This window comes from Sceloporus occidentalis, unplaced genomic scaffold (genome assembly GCF_023333645.1).
Source record: "Sceloporus occidentalis isolate IW3139 unplaced genomic scaffold, rSceOcc1.0.p SCAF_37, whole genome shotgun sequence".
In the NCBI taxonomy this organism is placed as follows: domain Eukaryota; kingdom Metazoa; phylum Chordata; class Lepidosauria; order Squamata; family Phrynosomatidae; genus Sceloporus; species Sceloporus occidentalis.
The window spans coordinates 7395686-7417862 of record NW_028317017.1 but is presented as its reverse complement, the minus strand read 5'-3'; the positions used below and the strand labels follow the sequence as shown (position 1 = coordinate 7417862).

The 22177-nt window shown below is 38.2% G+C and overlaps 2 protein-coding genes across 2 annotated transcripts in view; both read right to left on the bottom strand.

Annotated features, from left to right (window-relative positions):
• Nucleotides 1-2850: 2850 nt before the first annotated feature.
• Nucleotides 2851-6170, bottom strand: LOC149297789 (pygopus homolog 1-like). The gene is made up of 3 exons (XM_089488227.1): nucleotides 6164-6170; nucleotides 4575-4654; nucleotides 2851-3903 (listed from the first exon to the last, which is right to left on the bottom strand). The coding sequence occupies exons 1-3, from the start codon at nucleotides 6168-6170 to the stop codon at nucleotides 2851-2853; spliced, it is 1140 nt and encodes a 379-aa protein (XP_089344353.1).
• A 7525-nt stretch (nucleotides 6171-13695) lies between these two features.
• LOC149297788 (protogenin-like) overlaps nucleotides 13696-22177 on the bottom strand; it is a 61521-nt gene continuing 53039 nt past the window's right edge. The window contains exons 12-20 of the mRNA XM_089488226.1: nucleotides 20774-20869; nucleotides 20185-20371; nucleotides 19737-19864; nucleotides 19154-19324; nucleotides 15971-16153; nucleotides 15052-15172; nucleotides 14587-14752; nucleotides 14081-14182; nucleotides 13696-14001 (exon numbers count right to left, since the gene is read on the bottom strand). Of these exons, the coding sequence (XP_089344352.1) occupies nucleotides 13696-14001; nucleotides 14081-14182; nucleotides 14587-14752; nucleotides 15052-15172; nucleotides 15971-16153; nucleotides 19154-19324; nucleotides 19737-19864; nucleotides 20185-20371; nucleotides 20774-20869 (1460 nt within the window). The remainder of the gene's footprint in view (nucleotides 14002-14080; nucleotides 14183-14586; nucleotides 14753-15051; nucleotides 15173-15970; nucleotides 16154-19153; nucleotides 19325-19736; nucleotides 19865-20184; nucleotides 20372-20773; nucleotides 20870-22177) is intronic.

Below are 22177 nucleotides of genomic sequence, written 5' to 3'. Positions count from 1 at the left end.
GCAAACCAAAGTTTTTTACAGGGGCCATTCTACTACTTTTCATGCAGCGAATTCTGTCCAACCTCTTCTACGTGATGTGTCAATATTTTTGCAATTTTACATCCCACATACAGCAATACCCCACATCCATAGGTTTTTAAGGTTTTGGAGGAGATTAAAGGGTCAAAAGACCTTTACGTTGCCAATCTGTGGCAGGAATGATTCCATTTAAATCAATGGAACGACTTTCAACACATACAGACCTCTGCACACAGCATTCACCGGAGCGGCAGGAAGGCGAGGATATCATGTTCGGGGACAGGTGTTCTCCTGTAAGACATTAATCTGGGGGTGGGGGAAGGGGAAGATGCATTTGCGGGGTTTCTGCAGAATCGTGCATTTGCAAAACGGACCACACAAAAGGTTAAATGAATAAACGGTTGCATATGATCTCTGGAGTGTCCCTTTAAGTATTATTTTTAATAAACATTTTTTCCTTTTGCCATAGTGATTCCCCTGCTTGCTGATCAAACAGTAATCACAAAGCAGGGCTTCTGATCACACTATGAGCCATCAAATACAGGGTCTATACAGAACATCTCTCTTTGAATGTGGAATCCCTTCTACCGTGTCCATTCTAACACTACCGGAGGGAATGCCCAAACGTACATTTGGATATTTATATCCCTTTCAACGCAGCCATGCTCTTTGTGATCACCGTTACAATTTAGCTGTCAACAATGAGGATTCCTGGTGACAGACCTGACTGCCCATATACCGGCACAAAAGTACGGCATGATCTAAATATATGCCATGCGGTGTTAATCATTAGCTCCATTTTTATCACACAGAACTGCTCTTTAGGCAAAAAAATATGGCTCTGGGAAGCAAAAGCTAAATTGGAATTAGTACTTCAGAACATACAGTCAGCAACATCTAGTAACTATTTTCTATTGCTATTTGCACAGTTAAAGTAATATGATACATATGTTTAAACAATGCCATGTGGCCATTTAATTATTTTGGCATCTGATAAACAAGTACCCCTTAGGGAGCAGATGAATTCTAAAGATAATGTACTTAATACCCCGTTGCATTGCGTCGCATAGAAACAGACTGGTGTTGCCAAGCTGTCTGGCCCACGGGTGGATGGCTCAGCATATGCTTAGGAAGCCAGCTTTGGTACTCATCCAAACATACTTTAACCTTTAGTTAATGGCGCCAATGATAAACGGCGAGCAGTTGCTATTTTAGATTGGTCCTTAAAACTTTACAGTGTTATGTTAATGGATGCTGAAGGGGTAACGGAAAGGGCTACATTGAAATGAACAGTTTCACAGGCATTATATATTCGCATGATTGCCCCTTTGTCCACCCAGCCTCTCCATGCTGAGAAGTATTGCGTGTGAAACCCTTTCAGTATGATGGCACATTAGTCTGTCAATTACCAGGGTAGGTGGCTGCAGGGTTGAAAATGCCTAAGAGTGCATGACTGCCCTCAAAATCAATTTCAATCATTGTTGGACTAGCCACAAAATGCCAAGTTCCATGGATACAGCAACTCCAACAGTGCACTTTTGCTGTATAATAAACACACATTGTAACCCTCTGGACAAGCTTGGCACCCTTACTGCAATGTTACTACTAGCCCTTAAGCTTACATACCGTGTGTTACTGATCTCTATGCATTAGTAAATTCTACAATACTATGTATGCGCATAGAAATGCCAGCGATTATTACAAACCTCTTAAGACGACAAATCCATTTTTATTAAGTTTTTACCGCACAATAAATGTAAAAATTCTCATATACAGTTTATATTTAATAAGATCAGATACATTTTTGCTTACCTGCAAAGCCCAAGTGCTACACATTCGCACTACTTTACCAGGAACTTATTTACATTTATGCATAGTTAACCACAAATAATTACTAAATAAGATCATTAAATCTAATAAAACTATTTGTCATATTTTTGCATATATTTCTTATCCCTGATCTACACTGTAAAGCATGGCTAGACAGCCAACCATATTGCAAGGGCAGCCTTTAATAAATGATGCACGGCTGAAAGAAAGAAGAATTAAACAGGAGGTGAGAACAAAAATTCAGTGCTAATTGTAAAAAAAAAAAAAATATATATAATAACATTTTTTTTTCCAAACATATTCCAGTTAGATCTATAACTCACAGATTGGGAGGTGGAGAACAGCACCCGCAGATCTAAGCGTACCCGTCTTCTGATTTCCTCAAACTACTTAAAGACATGATTGAACCATTACATTGTGCCATTCACAAATGGGATTGCATTATTCACATTTAAGACCAATGATAGTCTTCCTGCTGCTATTATTGGCCCTTAGAACACACAATATTAAAACAAATTCATAGTGCAATAGAATTCCCATCCAGGGCAGGTAGTTCTGTTGTATAACTGCATATGTCCATCCAAATGGAGGCAAAACTTAGGCTTCCTTTTCAGATCCCCCAAAATCCCGACAGAAATCTTCAGAGATCTCCAAGCGCCTAGAGCCCTCAATCCAAAATTTTTCCAAATGTTAAATGTTCTTCGCTGGACTTGAAGTGTAGTGCATCGCTTAAATGTTCAGAAATAAGTGACAGGGCTAGTAATGTTGTTAGACGTCCACATAATAGGTGACACTTTCGTGCCATTCTGTGTCACCCCACCTAACCTTGATGAAATATAAAGAAGTTTAAATCCAACATTTGGGAAATGCTTGCACATCTACTGGAGAGACATTGCCACAAGCCGATTCTGAATATATGGCAACGTTGTAAAATCAGGCAATTCATTCTCTCCGTAAACATACGGCAGGTGAAGTGCTCCTCCATTTCATCCCCGTTATGTCTCAACTCATAGATTTCTGAACACGCACCAACTTCATGTCTTTTTTTGCCATACAGGAGTCACAACCCCAGATGGCAGATGTTTCCGCAGTAAGAAACGCAAAGGCAATCTCTGTCATCCCGGTGCACGTTCTGTGAAACCACTTCTGACAAGAAGCTTTACACATGATGGCATCTTGGACACCGATAACATCTCCAGAACAAATTCCACATGGATACAATGGAACTGTAGGCAAGTGGCCGCAGTAAGAAGAATGGAGGAGCCATCTATTGCACTTTTCACTAGCCGTTACATCAGCTTTTGCTAATTTTGAAGCACTAAGCGTCTCCGGACCCCTCTCAATGTCATTGGCATAACTGGGTTCCGAGCTGGTAGAATGGGAGCGTTCAGTCCCTGGTACCGGACTTTTCTGATGATTATTTGTACCAGCAGTAGAATGCATACCATCTTTTGAATGTCGTTGCAGATAAAGCGCAGTGGAATTTGGAGTCCAATTTCTGCTTTTAACTGGGCTAAAGTCATGTTTTAAGGAGTATGTTTTTGGATCTCTCGAGTTACAGATAGAAGTAAGGCTTGTTTCCAAGGGAAGATTAACATTTGGCTGGTGACCGAGGCCTCTGTGAGGGGCAAAATTGACATCCGTTGGGTTAGGATGCCTTCTGGTGACATTTTGGCTGCTCTCGGTACGGTTAGATATAAAGTGCTGTCCTGGGAAGGTAATAGTCTCACTTAGCCCGCTATAATATGGGTTCTCTTGTAAGGCCAAGTTGAAGGGGAGTATTCTACCAAATGGCTTTTCCAACCCATCTTGTGGAAAATGAGGCAGGTTACCTCGGAGGGCATGTAAGGCAGCAAATCTGGAGGATGTCCTTGGTGACATTGTAGGTGGCATACTAAAAGCACTATAAGCTTCAGTAGCAGCATATCTTGCATTTCCAAAAACGTTGTACCCCAGAGGCGGAGGTGGCACATTATAATCATCATCAAAAGGGTTGGAAGCTATGAGATGGTCTGAACTTGTGCTCGCTGGTGGGGCATATTCTGAGCGAGGGGGCTGCAAAGGTGAAACAAACAAAAGTACAAGTTATCGTTTCTGCAGGATATTCATTTCATAAACAGGTGGATTGATAAACATATACAGAACAAAGTACCTTAGTACTAACCTCAAAATGATCATGTGGCTATTGATATATAACGTAAATCTCACTTTTGGTGTATACTATTGGGAAATATTTTTACTGTCGATTCTCAGCATCTGCACAAGCCATAGGCAGTTTTAGCGATTTATTTAGTTATACAGAAAGTGTTGAGTGTTATGTTTTCCTTTTCATGGGTAAATGGGAACCCTATGTCTTAAAGCAGATCTGCCGCCTTCCACAAGTCATTAAGACCTACAGAATAATAAGCAAGAGATATATATATATATATATATAAGACCCCAACCTTATGTGTCTATTATAGGTAAGGTATCTTAATTTCCTGTTCCCAGAATGATTATTCCTCCCCTATTGTTAAGTTGCTGACAGCGAGCATTTGTAAAGGTGGGTAGGGAAGGAGAGAGAGACTCCGGCTCTGCATCACTAGCACCTCAGCTTGCCTGACACACTTTTTACACTAAATATCTCAAAAATTGTTTTCTCTGAGTGCCAAACAAAAACACATGCTAGAGATATCAATTTTATTGTCAGCACAATATTATTTAGCCTGTAGCCGAGCGTAGCTTACTTGTGTACTTGACTTGCGTTTCTTCTTCTCAGGGCTTCCAAACTGTACGCTGTGTCTCAATAACCCATCGTTTTCAACAGCTAAAGACAAACAAGAAACAAAAAGACTGTAATAAGAATACAAATCACAATAAAAAGAATAATGTGGTTTATTCTTCGGTGCTCCGGCATTCAATAACAGACCAAGAGAATAATCAAATAACTTCTGAACTGATTATCATCCATATATATTATATTTATATAAATATATATTTACCATTCTTTCCATTGTTTTGTAAATCCCAGAGGTTCAGTAATTAATAATATTATGACATTTACCTCCTGACTCCTGTTCAGCAAATGACCAAACAAAAGCATCTCAGACAGAAATGACAGGCATTTTAAAGGATAATCAATTATTTGCTTTGGCATACATTGTAAATAAATGGCATTTCCATAAATGTAAATAAACGGCAAAAATCTCCATAATACACCATTTAACTACATTCCAGAAAACATCCAATCTGCACACAACGGTGTAACAACCAAGGAGAAAGATCCATTGTACAGCTCTGTGGAATATGATGGCGCTATATAAATCAATAAATAGAAGGATGGGCCATATTTTATTTAAAAAAAAAAGTAAACTTTGTACATGGGGCGAATTCCCTGCAGTCAGGAGAAACCATTGACCGCCCTGCTGTCAGCACTATATGTTTGTATGATATCTTACACATGGACACTCTCTCGGTGAAACTAGTTTAACCCACTTTAAAGTGGACTGCGCAGTGTTTAGTTTACTGCGCCCACGACTAATATAATGGCACGGGCATTGTCGCTTACAGCTCATATGAGCCCACCCGGATATGACAGGCATACGGCAACACATGCGGTGGCTCTATATACTCCGGGGCCAGCGGAGCCCAGCCAGTAAAAGGGCCGCCGGTCCCGAGCCCAGCAACATACAGACCGTGTCTGCCCCAGCGCGCTTTATCCATGTATGTCTAACCCAGGCCCCGGCTCAACTCCCCCCGACCCCACTCACCTCCAGCTCTCTTATAGGGCTCCTTCCCCTGCTCAGCGGACATCACAAACACATGGAGCCGAAGGTGTGCAGCCCTAGGGAGTAGGCGTGCAGAGACCCAGCTGGCTCCCTTCCGTCTCCTCCCCTCTCCTTCCAGCAGGGGGAAGCTGCGGGCACTTTAGAAACTTTAGTCAGTGACTGGGATTGTGCATAGTGCTGCCTGCGGGAGGGGGGGCGCAGGGGATAAATCGCCGGCCACAGCATTACTGCTGCTGGCCGATGTGGCTGGGAGAGGTAACGGACACCCCTACGGCTGGTAGGCGGCAGGGACAGGGCCGTCTGACGCTGGCTGATGCGTTGCACCCTGCGGCAGGTGTGGCGTGCTGCCACCTAGTGCTCACCACGGGGCACTACACCCACGCATTATACAAGGCGCCACCAACTTTCAGCCAGAAGATGGAAGCTATATATACCGTATATCTTTCTATTACAGTGTCTCCTTTCAGATTGTTCTTAATGGTCAGTGTAAATTATTTAAATGGTGCAAGAATAGCTACATATGACAAAATAATTACCAATATACATACACGGCATGTCGCCAAACCAGTTTGTTAATCAAATGGTAAATAATGAGAGCGATCACATGTTGGATTTTTTTTTTTCTCCACAAAGATGGAAATCCTAATCTGAACTAATATATCAAGTTAACCCGTTATCCATACAGCTCAAACACTCCTGTGAGGCACCTATGTGTCATGTACCTGCAGCAACCAGTGGTGTATTTAGGTTTTGTCCTGCCCTAAACCCGACTAAACTCACACACCCCCTAATCTTAATTTGCCCTACCCTGACAGGCCACACCTCTTCCTGTTTATGATTCACCCCTTTCCTCTGTAAACTCTATCCCTTCCCCTTTTGGCCCCACCCCCTCTCCAGGCCCCACCTTTTCCTTTTGAATGCCTTCTCTTCCTATCTGTATATTAAGCGTGGATACCGAGTACCTACTTGTATATTTTGTTGTTTTGCACACCATGTCAAATATTTTATCTATAATTTGAAGAGATAATAATCTTTTAATAAAATGAAGTGTAAATTCAACCATCAACAGTGCCACCAGTGTCCCTAAACAGCTTAACCATGCCAGCTTGTCCCCACATAACTTGTGTCTGCCATTTGTGAGCCCAAACAGCTTCTCTCTGCCATGTTTGTCCCCCAAAAAGCTTAACATTGCTACTGTTGTCCACAAGCAGCTTATGTTTACCATCCTTGCCCTCAAACTGCTAAACAGTACTAGATTTGTCCCAAAACAGCTTGTCTCTATCATCTTTGCCTCCAAACAGCTTAACAGTACCATCTTTGTCCTCAAACTGCTTCCCAGCCCAGTGCCAACTTTGTCCCCAGCTTACCCCTAACCCAACAGAGGAAGAATTGAGCCTGCCCAGCTCAATTTTTCATGTGCAGAATGTTCAATAATCTTTGTAGGCAGCGCTGAATACAAAAAAAAAAATTTGCACACGTGGAGGTGGCTTGTTATGCTGTCCCCTGAAGAAAATAAAAAACCACGAAAAGTGGGGCACAGTAGAAGTCTGTTCGAGACTCTAAGGTGTTGATAGTAATGCTTATAGTGTTATGTTCGACACCAAATTGCAGAACATTTTAATTTAATTATAACAATGGGCAGGGGAATGTCGAAGAGATTCAATATTGGTAAATGTAGGGTGATCATTTGATAAAAACACACACATGCTAATTCTAAACTAAATGGGGAAGGGAGTCATCACTTGAGGATTCTGCACAACCAGTCCCCCATATGCACTTGCCAATTTCCCCACCCCAATGCCATGAACGGACATGTGCTCAGCCAAACACGTGATATATTCACCTCCAGTGGACTATAACTCTGGCTCGCAGAATGCTGCACATGGGGGGTCTGTATAGAAAGCGTTCGCATGAAAAACAATGGAAGCACTTTCCTGCAACTGATTGGCTGCTTCAAACCAACATAGATGTATTCTACAGAGTGAACTCTTAGCATTCAGAGGCTGCTAATTCTCATAAACAAAATTACAGAACACTTTTGTTATGAAAAAAAACTTTATTTAGACTGTGCAACTCACTGATAGTTTGACTTATCACAGCAGTAACAAACTTTTGGCATTTCAACATGTGTACTTTTTTGGCAAGAAATAAACAATAGTTCAATACTCCATAACAAAATATAATAATAATTAAAAAAAAATCTCTAATAGACATCAACTAAACAGTGTAAAAAAAATAAACAAAAACACATTAAAGAAAGACATTCAAAGTTACATTCAAAATTCAAGGTAGGCAGCTGGAAAAAACAGTGGAGTGACAAGGCTGATCCCCTGAGTATGGTACAAAATTAATCAGCTCTGTCATCCAAAGCCAACATTCCCATAAACCCCTTTACAAGAAAAAAAAAAAGAATAAGAAATTAAAGAACATAAAAGATCCTGCTACATTACAACTCTCATCCAGGTCAACTTCCAGGGGTTGGTGTTAAAGAGATTGTAGTGAAGCAGAAACTAAAGATTCTTTTATAGCTTCTAAAGACTAGAATATAAAGTCTTTTAGGGCAACTATTTTCTGCCAACATAACACATTTGCTATCCAATGAAAGTTGAAACATATGATGTAAAATAAACTAAAGATGCAGATACACAATGCCACATCATTTGCTAGGGAACTGTGATAGTGTTATGACATGGACCCTGGGATATCTCAAAAGTAAATATAGAGGCCCTTATATTGATGATTCTGTATTTAATCATCTCAGTTGATACCAAACTTTAACAGAGCTAATCATGTAGCATCAATTAGACCAAGACATGTTAAGGACTATTACTGCCTTTTACAACTAAAACAAGTGGAACCAGCTATTCCAATAGTTTTCTGTCCAAAGTTTGGTCTAGCTACCACTTGTACCATACACTTGGTAGTGGATACATTGATGATGCAAATAATGAACCCCACTAGACAAGTGATGTATTATGGCCTAGGGTGGTGGTAGCCCCCCCAGCTGCAAGTCCAGTACAAGATCGCACTGCACTACACTACGCTGATGCTCAATGGGCCAGTCAGAAGGAGATCCTCTATCACCCACCTGGCCCATTTACACCATGGTGAGCTTTACAAGGCGTTTGCTGCAGTGAGGAGATAGGGCCCAGAGGGGGCCGCTGGTAAACACTGCCTTTACTCTGTCCTTTACTAGCAACAGTCTAAAAAATATCCGGTTCAATGGAAATGTTTCTGGTTCAGTACGTATTAAAATATCTGTACAATTATCTGTTTAACCGAAATGAGTATTTGTTTTAATTTTGTGGTTCTCTCGAAACCAGTTCTGAGAAAACACTTTTCTGTACTCAAAGTGGTATGGGGAATCAATTTAAGTACCGTAACATTGATCCCACAAGGGCCTTTTAACTGAACATAATTAAATGACTGCTACACATGATTGATGACACTTAACTTTTCAACAATATAAAGAGACAGATGACTGTTTAACAAGAGTGAAGTATACAATTTTAGACATAACTGCACTGCAATTATTTGTGTTATTCATGTTATCAGGCTTAACCCTATAGCCATTTTTACTCTGATATACAATAGTAATGAAACACCATAGGTAAGCTACATATTTTGGATACAATGCTTGAGAAAAGAAATCTATCATATTATTTATCCAGCTATAAAAATATATTGTGAAATACATGTTTTGATTCTTATAACTCACTTAACACTAATTGCTGCTTAATCAATATTGTAAGATGCTCTGACAGTAACTATGATTGATCAAAAGCAAGGTCTTATACAAGTTGTGTAAGTAATTGGTTCAACTTATGAATACTTCTAAATGTAAAATACATCAAAGAATGGATTGAAGAAATGGTGATCTCTACTTTAATTTAAAAGGCAGATACATATAGAATCCTCTGTAATAACAACAGACCGAAAAATAATGAATTTCAATGCTAGTTAAAATTCCCTAGAGTGGTAGGATCACCGGATTCCTCCTTGGAATGTTTAAAAATGTAGATCTTTAAGTGTTGGAACATAAATGTGCATCTGATACATAATATGTTTTCAGGACCTCAGATGTCTGTTCTTCAGATGCAATCATTGATTCAATCTAGGGAAACCTCTGTGGCCCAAAAAGCTTATGTGACTACTCTTTTCCCTATGTTGGCACAAAATAAGTTGCCAGCTTTGACTAAAGACTGTCTGTAACCATTGATTTCAGGGTATTCTGTAGTAATAAAGACACTTAAGGTTTATTTAATAATGTGAATATTAACCTTTCTGTGCTTGACAGTTTATGCCAGGTACTTATTTTTATTAGTGTAGCGGCTACTGCAATATTTTAAGAAAATAGTCCGTAGCTAAAATAGGGACAGCAAAAATTCAGTTAAAGGGTGATAGTGGTATATAAAGATCTTTTTCTGGCAAGATGAAACGATTGAAGGGGAAACTTCTCAGGGAAGTAAAGCAGTAGTAGAAATAACGGTGTGCATTAACTATATATTTACATATATCAAGCATTTACATATTCTTCAAAAAAACAAAGAATACCAAACAGCTTTATAACAATTTTTAATGGCCACGTCTCAAGAGCTGAAAGGGGATGCAAACGTGATGTGGCTTTCATGGAGTTTGTGTTTTAGTGGGGGTTTACTGGTTCACTACATTCAGAGCAGATGACTTGCCCTGGCCAAAGCGTGGCTCGAATGAAAACAGAAAAATCGTGTGGACTAGAACGCTTTGGCTATGGGGCCAGAGCTCTGTCCTTAAAGGGAAATTATAGCTAGCATACAAGGTTTTACTATATGAGCATGCTGTACTACAGAAATACTATATCTTGACAACATGTAATATCTCTGAATTTACATACGCTACTTACATGTGGCTACAATTTCACTTTCAGTGTTCTTTAAAGGACAGGAAAAGTTCCTGCTTGAAGTGAAAGGGTACAATTAAAACTTTCCCCCAGCCTATTGAGAGTTCAATTTTAAATATCCTACAATAATCGAATACACAAACTTATGTATGCATTTGTGAATGACACAGTTTTGTCATATATTATATATATATATATATATATATATATATACATACACACATGTATGTATATGTATATATATATATATATATATATATATATATATATATATGTGTATATATATATATATATATATATATATATATATATTTATATATATAATTATCCAACCCCTGTACAACCAGATGAGATATTTGTTTAGGCAGGTGCTAAATTAGTTCCAGAGCATTCTCTGAAAAGAAATATTACATTTAGCCCAAATATCTGAGAAACAAATAATAAAGTATATTAAACTAATTCTAATATGCCAGGGCAACTTTAAATATCTTTGGTATTCACTGTTAGCTAATACAAAAAGTGTAAGAGTCACTTAAGTGGATTCACAGCATGCGGAGCACACAAAGTAATGTGAGAAAAGCAATTATAGTTGGCAGTAAAAAGAAGTTGGTGACAAGAAGACCTCCAGGAGTTCGTAGGCAGTAGAAAACAAGACTCATCAGTAACGGAGGACACTTTGGCAAAAGGTTCATAGCTACTGTAAATATTCTTTGGAGGTACAGCACCTTCTACAACAACATATAAAAATGACTTCTCCTTAGTGTTTCTTGTAACCATGTAATATGAGGCATTGGGTGGAGGGGGTAACCCGAGGCATTTCTGCTGCGGGAAGGGCCAAGAGCCCCTTTATAATGCTCAGTAAATGTATAATTTTTAACTCTCACCACAATGTTACATGATACAGATCATACAACATGCTATGTTTCTAAATAGTGGACAATACAACTGCTAACAACAGGAATGCATCATCAATGATGTTGTTCCTGCCTTTGTGAGCATTTGATACAAGTTGTACTGCACATGACTTGGAATCCAATTAACATGACTACAGGAAAGGCTAGCACGATAGGCAGTTAAAGTATGGATGCTCTGGCATATTAATCACTTACAAAGACAATCTTGGTCATCAAATGATGACCATTACGTATATGTCATAAAAATGGAAAAAGAAACCTAATCTAAAGCGATGACAATCCCACCCACTAAGGGTCACTTTCCGTAAACTAAGTATTTTTATAGACAAGACCTAAAAATAAATCTTTGGTTATTTTCTTCCTCCCTCAACATATAGAGCAATTTGTTCAAAAATACATAATCTAATACTGTTTTTAAGAGCTACAAACTTTACACTACAATTGTCACTTGGAAGTTTTTGAAACAAGATTAATTAGATCAAAAGGTAGTTTAAAATGCAAACTTACTGCACGATTACAACCAATTATGTTTGGTTATCTAATATGCAAAACAAAAACGTTTATACGTCTATTTTTACATCTTTTTAAAAAAAAAATAGTATATTCCTTACAATTGTAAAGAACAATCTTTGGTATGACGTAAATTCGATTTTAAAGACTGCATTGGTGATATAAGACTATGGGTAATTAGCTGACCTACAATACTGTATCGTTTTAAGCTTTCAAAACCAAAACCGTACATGATACCCTGTTGAATACGGCCCATTGTTTTATGGGTTACATACAATATTAAACACTGTTCCCTGAGTCCAGGAAATAATAAGACATACATAATATCATAAAGAGGTAGTATAAATCAGGAATTGTAAAGGCAACAGTTTTCCCGAAGCTCTGTCCCATAATGAGACTACAGTTTGGTGAAAACAATTCTGCTGATGGGTTTAACACTTGGCTCTTAGTGTGATGTTCACTCTCCATTCATTGCCCCTGAGGTGTATTTGGCAAAAAATGCCATTCTCATTAATACAAAAATTCAAAGAAATACCATGTTTTTGAAAAATTCTGATGAACTGCTAAGGAAATGAATGAAAAGATAATCTATCTGGGATAAGGGCCTTAATCTCTTCAGTACTTTCTCTTATCATGGGCACCATACTATTCAAAACCAGGGTTGATGGGCTGGCACAGCCACTCAAAGTAAACTACCAGACATTGTCACTAAAGAGGGGTTATTTTCATTTAAGACCAAACAACCCTTGAATACAACATATATATATATATAGATACGAGTATGTTCCATTTTCCTAGAGTTTTAAGGCATTTTCTTGTACTCCTGTGTAACACCACAAACACTATGAAATAAGGCAGTTCCGTGTTACCGAGATTGAAGAAGGCACGGTCATTACAATAGAAGTATTTAGCCCGCAGTAATTAATAACTAAGTGTTCATGCTGCACTTAGGCTGAAGCAAACCGTATATTGCTCCAATATGGTATGCACGATGATGACTACTTATGAGCACAGATTGATATCTATTCGTAGGAAAATTGGTTCTGATGGTAACTGATGTTTTTAAATGGAAATTAAAAGCAAAGTATATACTCTATGCTCAGGTAGTTTATAAATGTGAAATTATATAGTGTTTTGTAACACATGCGTACAATTATTATGTTGCTCGTTTTATGCCAGCTGCATTGTTTGTGGTTTTTTTTAGTTTTTTTTTTTTTGAGGAAACAGGGCTTGAGAAAACTGGTCATCTTGCCTTTACAACTCCTTTGGTAAAACATTCATAATACATATAGCATAAAAAAACAAAGTATAAAAAAACATATAGGAAGTATTTCTGGTGAAGGGAAAGGAGACAAACAAACACAAATACAGATAAAGCAGCAAAACTGAGTTCATCATCTGACCAGCCGAGGTAGACATTTATCAAGGGGACTGGTTGATGTCAATTTGAAACAAAGACAAATGGCGTAAAACAGTAGAGTTTCTAATCCACTCGCTCTCGAGCACGCCAACCATCAAGGCGAATGGATTTACTTAAGAGTACATTCAGCTGACAAAGTGAGATAAATCGGTAGGAGAAACCAGACTCCACAATCATTTGTTTTTTGGCTCCGCTCATTGTCCTTCGAACAGATCTCAACGCCTGGTATATCTGGCAAAAAATGGAATGGTTCCTTGAAATGGTTAGGTGGAAAAACATCTGATAAGCTGAGGTGGAAAAACATCTGATTAGCTGAGGTAGAAGAGGTTTCCACAGCTTACAAACGCTGGATGGTTATCATTGATTGCTTAAAGCAGAGTTAGTCCCAGAGTGGTGGCTAGTGAATGAATCGGGTAAAGGTGGTGTGGTACTTATAACCGAGTATGGGTGAGTGTCATCGTTGGACCCATGAGAAAAACGCCCTGAATCACTGGTTTCATGACTTTCCTCACTGTTACCAGAATGTTCTGTATCGGCTGCAATGCTCCTCCTCATTTGAAATGTGCCAGGACAACCTGGAGATGCAGGATAAATGTCTTCGCATATTACAATAGTGGTACCAGGGTGATATAGAGAGGAGGCTTTCACAATTCTTCTTTTAGGCTGCAGAGAAAACACAAGACCATGATCTACCAAGTAGTTAAATAGGCCGCTCATGTTGGGTATAGACTAGTAGAGTTACCTGTTCATGGTCTTTCTTCCTGCCCAGATAAAACATCCACTGTTTCCTTGAATTGTTCTTCACCACTGGTCCATGACCATTTATGATGAGATCAGTGCCGCCCTAAAATAAACAATTGAGTACAAATATTATTTTTATGTTATTTTGATAAAACAAAAAAATGCTTCAGAAAATCACTGGAGTAGAAGCAACAGGTACCCATAAATATATACGGTAATATTGTATTTTAATGTTTTTTTTTAATCAAAAAAAGAAACTTATGTTACAAAGTTATTTAATGAAAACTTTGTACTGTACTACTCCCACATTCTCTTGGATTATAAGAGTTTTAGTAAAAAAGATATCAAGGACCACATTTTAAATGACAAGATCAGCTTTTCTTATTGCTGGATGACCTCTGTTTCATATGCTTATTAAATATTCGTTGATACTGAAACTTCATTGACTAATTCATAGTCATCCCCCATGCATTACTGAAAACGAGCAAGGGCCATGAAAATCTCAACCTTAGCATCTATGAAGTGGTTTGATTCCATGGTCGACATTGATGCACTGGTGTTTTCCCCTGACTGGTTCGTGGTCTTCCTCTCTTGACTCTCATCTGCCATTAACACCGCCGCATGAGGGAGTAGCTCGGTTCCTTGCTGGGCAATCTTTGCAATCGATGCTTTCCTGTACATTGCAAGCAAAAGAATAGTGATTTGTCAAAAAAACACAACAAAACAGATGTTCGTCCTTTCACAGCACAAAAAGGGTCTTTGAAGGGTGGAAAGTAAACACTTTATTAAATCAAATAGAAGTAGCAGTTGCATAAAAATGTTGTTGCATGCCAGGTTACATTGCATTTAAGGAAATATTTTTAAAGCAGAGAGATATATTAATATAATAATCTGAATCAATGGTAGGAAGGAATTTGGTTTTGGAGGAAATCTCTATCTGCAGACTAAAATACTTTGTAGCCAAATACTCACCTAGCTTTGCCTCGGTAAATCAATATCAAAATGCAAATGAGAATGCAGGTCAGCGCAATGCACACACCAACAACAATGCCTGTCATGGATTTCTGGTCCAAGTGGTAATAATCTGAATAATCTGTATATTAACAACAAAAAAAACCACATAACATTTAATTCCGCTAGATGATCATTACTGTAACTGAAAATACATATCTTAAAAATCAAAGAAGCAAACATTTGTACTAATAAGGTGTATTAAAGCCACGATCCACATAAACTGCCTTTTTTGTGACTACAGTAATATAACTAGGCAGCATTATAAACACCATTCCCATTACTGCTGGATGTCCATTTATTGCCCTTTTAAAAGACCACGATTACCTTGCTCCACAAAAACAGGCGCTGACGATCTCAAAAAGGCCTGTTAATAGGTCCTATGTTTTTATGCGATTATAGCTTAATTCATAGATGTGATTAGTTTAGAGATGCCATTTATGATCTTGTCTAACTGGAATAGTAGAAGTAAACTAAACCCCCAAATGTTTATTTTTCAAGGTTAAAACAAGAGTTTACCAATTACTAACTCATTTAAGCCTTTGTGAGAGAGCTTTGTGTCAAAACACTTTATTCACTTCTGCGGCAATGAATGAGTGAATTCATTGAATAGTGAAAATAATAAAATCTAAAAATACTTCACAATTTCCAGAAAACTCAGTACAAGAATTATGCATAAATCTATTAGAAAACTGCCAGCATGTGCTTATTTTAGGAAAATGTTAAAAATAGGTTACGATCTCGAAGCATATTTCTTTGTCTACTGCAGACACATTTGCCTTTAAAATAAGATAAAAAATATACCCTATTGACAAATAAAGTATACATTGTGTGTGTGTGGTATATATTGCCAATGTAGGTTAGAAACTTCCACACTGACCATCGCTTTTTGTAGAATCTAACAAATTCGCCTTTAGGCTCTTCTGCAGCGTCTCCTTGGGCCGCATCATCAGTTCCACAGCATTAGAGAAAGGCCCCTCTCCAACTTCGTTGGCAGCCGATATCTTAAAAAGGTAAATATTTCCAGGCAGAAGATTCTCAAGCAAAGCCATGGTTATTGCTCCTGTAACGCAAGCATTGCTGGTTAATTCAGCCTTCCCGGCAAACACAGTGATAAAATCATTAAGCAAAATTTTAAAAAGTAGCATATTTTGCTTAATGATTGCTTTTACCAAGATGACAGACCTGTCAGGCTAACTGAATACTGTCATACAACGCAATTTTAACTGATGAGTTCATATCAACCTCACACCTACTCAAAGCATAATAAATACTTCCCTTGTTGGGTCAGGAGAGAGGTTTGCTGGTGGGGGCAAATGTTAGTTATCCATTAATAGGAAAAATTATATGACCATGATAGTAGTAGCTAACAGGCTAGCATGTACTTGTGCAACATGAGAACTTCCGTTTACAATAGCCGGTGTAGTAAAGATTAGCCACAACTACCACAGTCTAAAATTCCTATAGTGTCCAGTCACTAATGACTGATTGTATATCATGTGAGCTATAGTCAACAACAAAGAAGTGTGCGGTGTAGGCCAACACAACTCCAGTCTATAACTACAATTCTCCTGAAGTTCAACCAGCCATATGGCTGTCTGAATATTGTTGCAGATACAGTCAACAAACGTCTGTGTTAGTGTTGTAGATGAAGTGTAGCCCAATCTACCGTTACTGGCTACTATTCCCATAATTATCAACCAGTAATGTTGCTGCTCAACATCATGGTTATTGCAGTCAAGAAAAGGTGTGTTGTGTAGTTCTGTGATGCACAGCAAACATTGAGGTATCACAAATAAAAGAGGGTATTTAGAGCGGCGTAAAAAAGGGGACATAAAGGCTTGGAACCAATGTAAGACACTTGGTAGTTCTGCAGCAGTTGTGACAAACATTTGGGACTCAGTGTTATTACATTTTTCATGGTGTCCAGCCAACCAAATAGCAGAAAATCATGAAATGTGCAATTTATTGCAGCTACACTACCAATCTATAATTCTATAAAAGCTAACCATTTGCACTTCAGTTGTTGAGTACTTTTCCGTGATGCTGAACATACCAGACTGACTGAGAATCATGGGTCATTAACCCTAGCTGCAATTGAAATAAACTACCTTGTGTCTGCAGCATGTAAACTGTGTCTCTTCCCAGACAGGGACTCTGTGCCAGAGTGAAGGGGAGGAGACCAGCTAGAGGAAGAGAGCAGACCAACCCACACTCACAACAGGGGCTAAACAGGTTTGAATTAAAGTTGTTTTATGCATTCCCCTGACTACCAAGTGCTTTATTCCTACTTTCTATGTATAGTTAACCTATGCTAAACAGCCTTCTGTTTCTTCCTCCCCTGCTGCTGCTCCAGTGGGCGTCTGAATTTCCAGGGGTTGTACAAGTGCTCCCCCCCTCTTGTCCCCTCCAGACACCCATGTCCCCAACCATATCTGTTAGAAGTCAGCATTGTGCATTTATTTTTGATTAATTTTCTTAAATTCACCCTATGCTAATTGGTACATTTGGCTTTGAGCTCACATTTTCATAGGAGTACAGATATTTCTAAGCCTACAGTGAACTCACTTTTGATAATATGCACTTCCACAAAATACAGTGGTTACTTATATAGATAATAATCTCATTGTGAACCATATATTAATTCTTCCTCTGTGTATACTAAAAGACCATTAAAAGCTAATTCAGTCCACTGAAATGGGTGACCTTCAAAATACATTATTTCCCCGCAAAGGTTCTCTGTGAATGTAAATATTTCATGTATACTAATAACAAAATAAATAAAAAAATGTAGGAAACACTTCCTACTGATCACCATGCTACAAATAAATTAGCTTGGTTGTAATTTAATGGAAGGAGTCAATACCCACTACATAAAGTAGTTCTAAATCTAAGTTAACCCTACTTCTACTACATTGCTCCAAAGGTTGGACATGTTCTTATTGCAGCTACAAGATTTAGGGACTCAACTAAAGAGATCTAATCACCACGGAAACAGTGTGCATCAAAGAAAAAATACTATGACAAAAAGAAATACTGCAACTAATGATAACCAAATGGGAAGGAACTAATATTCATCTTATGATGTGTTTGCCAAGTAAAAAGCCTTTTACCAGCAGCTGTGCCTTGTCCCTTTTGACACAAGCTTTACTAGAATGTGGCCTTATGTTATAAAGCTGTCATAGGTCTGGATACTTCACAGACTTTCAGACTGTAAAACACTGAACAAAAAGCAGGCAGGTAGACTGCAAGTCTGATTGAGTTCCAATGAAGCAGGATCTAAGTCTAAGCATGCATAAACTTTGACTTTTAAATTGAGACAGACCCACACATACATGCATGCATGATGAAGGCTCTAGAGCTTTTTAATTAGCAAGAGCCCATAAATTCATTAATACAACCACATGTTAATTAGAATCCACAGTAATCATTTTAAGGAAAGTGATAGGAGATCAAAGAACAGAGAAGTAACACAATAATAAATTATTATTAATTGGGCTCTAGAGTCTATGACAAGGGATGGGCTTCTTTTGGAGGTCCAGGATTAATAGCAGTAATGAGAGGAAGACCAACATCGTATTTCTTAACCCACACATTACATTAATCGTAGATGTCTCCAAAATCTGTAAGTCTTCTCTTATATGCCAAACATTATGCTAAGTTTAACATATTGATTTTTCATATTGCTATATATTTAGGGCTGAGCTAAAATAGAAGGAAATGAAAATTTTTTTAAAAGTGTCTGATGTCATTTTTCAGAGAAGCTGGACTTATTTTGTTAATTTGTGCTCTTTTTAACCCACAACAGTAGGACAGAGACTCTTTGTATAACGATTTATATCCATGCACATTACTCAGAAGATGCACACAGAAAAACCTGTTATTTATTAAAGAGTCTGTCTGAAATTAACAAGTGCTATGCGTTAACTTTATATCAAAATATTGAAGGCTAAGATAGATATGTATGCACCATGCATACTATCTAGGACAAATAAAGCAACATAGAAAAAAAGGAGCCCAACATATTCACACAAACACACGTTAGGAACACATGACAATGTACCTTCTACATGCATTATCTGCCATTCTCCACCAAGCCAGGCTTTTCTGGATGCATACAGGATAGTGTAACGTGTCACCGTAGAATCCATATCTTCAGGGGGCTTCCAAGAGACCAAAGCTGTATTTTCCTCAATCAAAGTCACCTTGACTCCCACTGGGGGTCTGGTTGGTGCTGCATCATCAAAAGCAATAGAACAGTTATACTATAATTAGAACAAGATTGTGAGAATTCTCTCCTTGTAAATCTCTAAATCACATAATTACGAGATGCCCTGTGTTTAAGCCACTTGCAGAGGGCACATTCAAATAAGAGTCTTTGATGGCTTTTATTAGCTTATTAACTTGTCTGCCTACCTGACGCAGCATGAAATAATTGCTTAACCTACGGTATTAAGTGCCAGTGGACTACAAAATAGAGCACCTTACAATCTTACTTACTCACAATCTAACATAAGTGATCTGAACATGCACACAGTCCCAGCTCTTGCTTCATTCAGCTGCTTGTGTAGAGAATGTTTTATGGGGCCGTTGGGACTATTAGCATTCAGTGGGCTCTAAAAGTCAATGGCTTCCATAATGCTCACCTTCCGGGAGGGTGGAGTGGTAAACCACAGGGCTCCAGGGACTCGACAGCTGGTCCACGTGCAGCCTCACAGCAAATTCATACTTGGTATTTGGTTCAAGATCCTGAACTAAAACATGAGGTTCTAACCTGCAAGGAAGCACAATACGAAGCCTGACCTTTAAAAAGGAACATGTTATGGAAAATCAATGTTTCTGCTATTTTGATTAAGCAAGCCCAATATCCTCAAGCACACATGCAGGGCAGTGTAACCAGCAAGCCCAGCTGTACAGTTTTCTTGAATCTCACTAATACAGATGTAGGTCTTGATGTTTAGATTGAACTTACTTCCATTAATTATTTAGGGCCAGATTAACACAGGGACTGAAGCTCCAGGCCCATGTATCATCAATATCATCATCGGCCCAACAGCACACACATACTATGGGACAATATGGAATTATACGTACGTTTGTAGGTAAAGCACTAAGGAAGCATTCTGCAGGCCCACGGGATTGCAGCGGACAGTGTATTTAATGATCTGGCTGGTGGAGAAAGCTGGACGTCCCCAGTGCAGGTATATGGAAGATGAACTGTTGGCCTTGGCATAGAGATGATGGGGTGGTGAAGGTGGTGGAATCATGCGGTCTGGAACGGCTAGTAGGAAAGAAACAAAATGTATTTTTATTTTTAATATTCATTCTCCAGATTGTAAGCTTCTCTACCTAATGCATCGGTTCGTCTTGATCTGTCAATTCTAGTCCTGTCATACCCCTTCAATATATGTATTACTGCGTAAATTGTTGGGGCTATATAAATAAAATAATAATTTTGACAAAAGTTGACTGGTACATCATCAGTCGTTTATAGTGTATGAGTGTGATTGGCGAGATTAAGGGAAAAAAATGCAGTGTATTACAAGCATCTCTAGGTGATTACTACTGGATGTTCATTTGTTTTCCATCCACGTGGTGTCTATTGCAAGCATGTTCCCTTTACCCAACAATTTCCAACCCCAGACTACAATGACTTCTAATGAAATTTCATAAAATTACTTACCAACACATACAGGGGTGCTGACTGTTTGGTCTGCTTGATAGCCTTCATCCAAATTGTTGTAGGCTAGTAATCTCACATGGTATTTTCTTCTTGGGTCTACAAGTCATTGAGAGGAAAATAACATTCATTATTACAATACAACCCTTAATTCCAGAGAAGACTACAAGGGAAGTATACTTCCCCACATAATAAAACAATACTATACTACAATATAGAACAATATTACAATATAATATTTTGTTTAATGTAATAATCATGCAAGGATTAAATGAAAGCTGCCTATAGTTAAATAGCATATACGAAACGGGTCAGATGGCAATGCTGTTCCTAATACACTTCAAGTCATTTTATGAATTCTGTTTGTAAAATATGAGTTGGAAGACAAACATTAAATTCCTTTATAATTTTGATCAGATAACTGCAGCAAATAATACGCTTGAAGGGCTGAACGAAGGTAACAAATGTGATTTATGATGCTGTCGAGGGGCCTTGAAAACGTTTTACACTTTTGCTGATTAGGGAGTAGCCATGAACAACATTTCTATGGCCCCCAAATGAAGACTAATCTATTACTTAGAGACAGTTTTTGTTCCCTTAATAGTAGCTGCTCATTAATCAAAAATGAAACCACAAAAATCTATAGCAGAGATGTAAATGTTTTTATTTATTAGATGCACGGAAAGCATTTTCTGGCTTCCGGATGTTCGATATACTGAAAGCAATGCTACAGATATTCCACAGTGACCATTAAGGATGATTTTTTATCATGCTGTTTCCAGTTGTTGGCCACCTAACAAGCTAGGTTTGTATAGGTGCTTTATTAGCCAGCAGTGTTTCAGTGAAATGTATTGATTGCTGGCAAACAGTGCTCAAGTAAGGCTATTCTTTTAATTCAAAGAGGATATTGCACATGCAGAATACCCAGTATAGGCAAACCAACAATACATATATATCAGTGTAAGGCTATTCTTAAATGGGTTTTGTTATATTTGGGACATAAGTAAGAGCTCCTACCAATCTCAATTCTAGCTTTACAAATTAGAATTTAATAACAGATTTCAGCTGTGTATGTCACCTTGCCAACTAAATATCCGAACGACACTCCAACAAATATCTTCATCCACCGCTTACTATTAAAAAAGGATGTGGGAGTCACGACTTTGACCATTTTCCCATAATATGGTCTTACATGTATCACCTGTTGCTGGTTATCCCAGGTCAAGTGTAAGATTCAGAGAAAGAAAGAAAAAAATAATGGGGAATCCAATGAAATCCCTGCTTAATTATTTGACTCCACTCTCTGAATATATAAAAGCTACATATAGCCTGGCAGCAGCATATAAAATCCATGCGTGTGTAAGACGTGGTTCTTTTTTAAGAAGGTCCTTCAGAAGAACCAGTCTT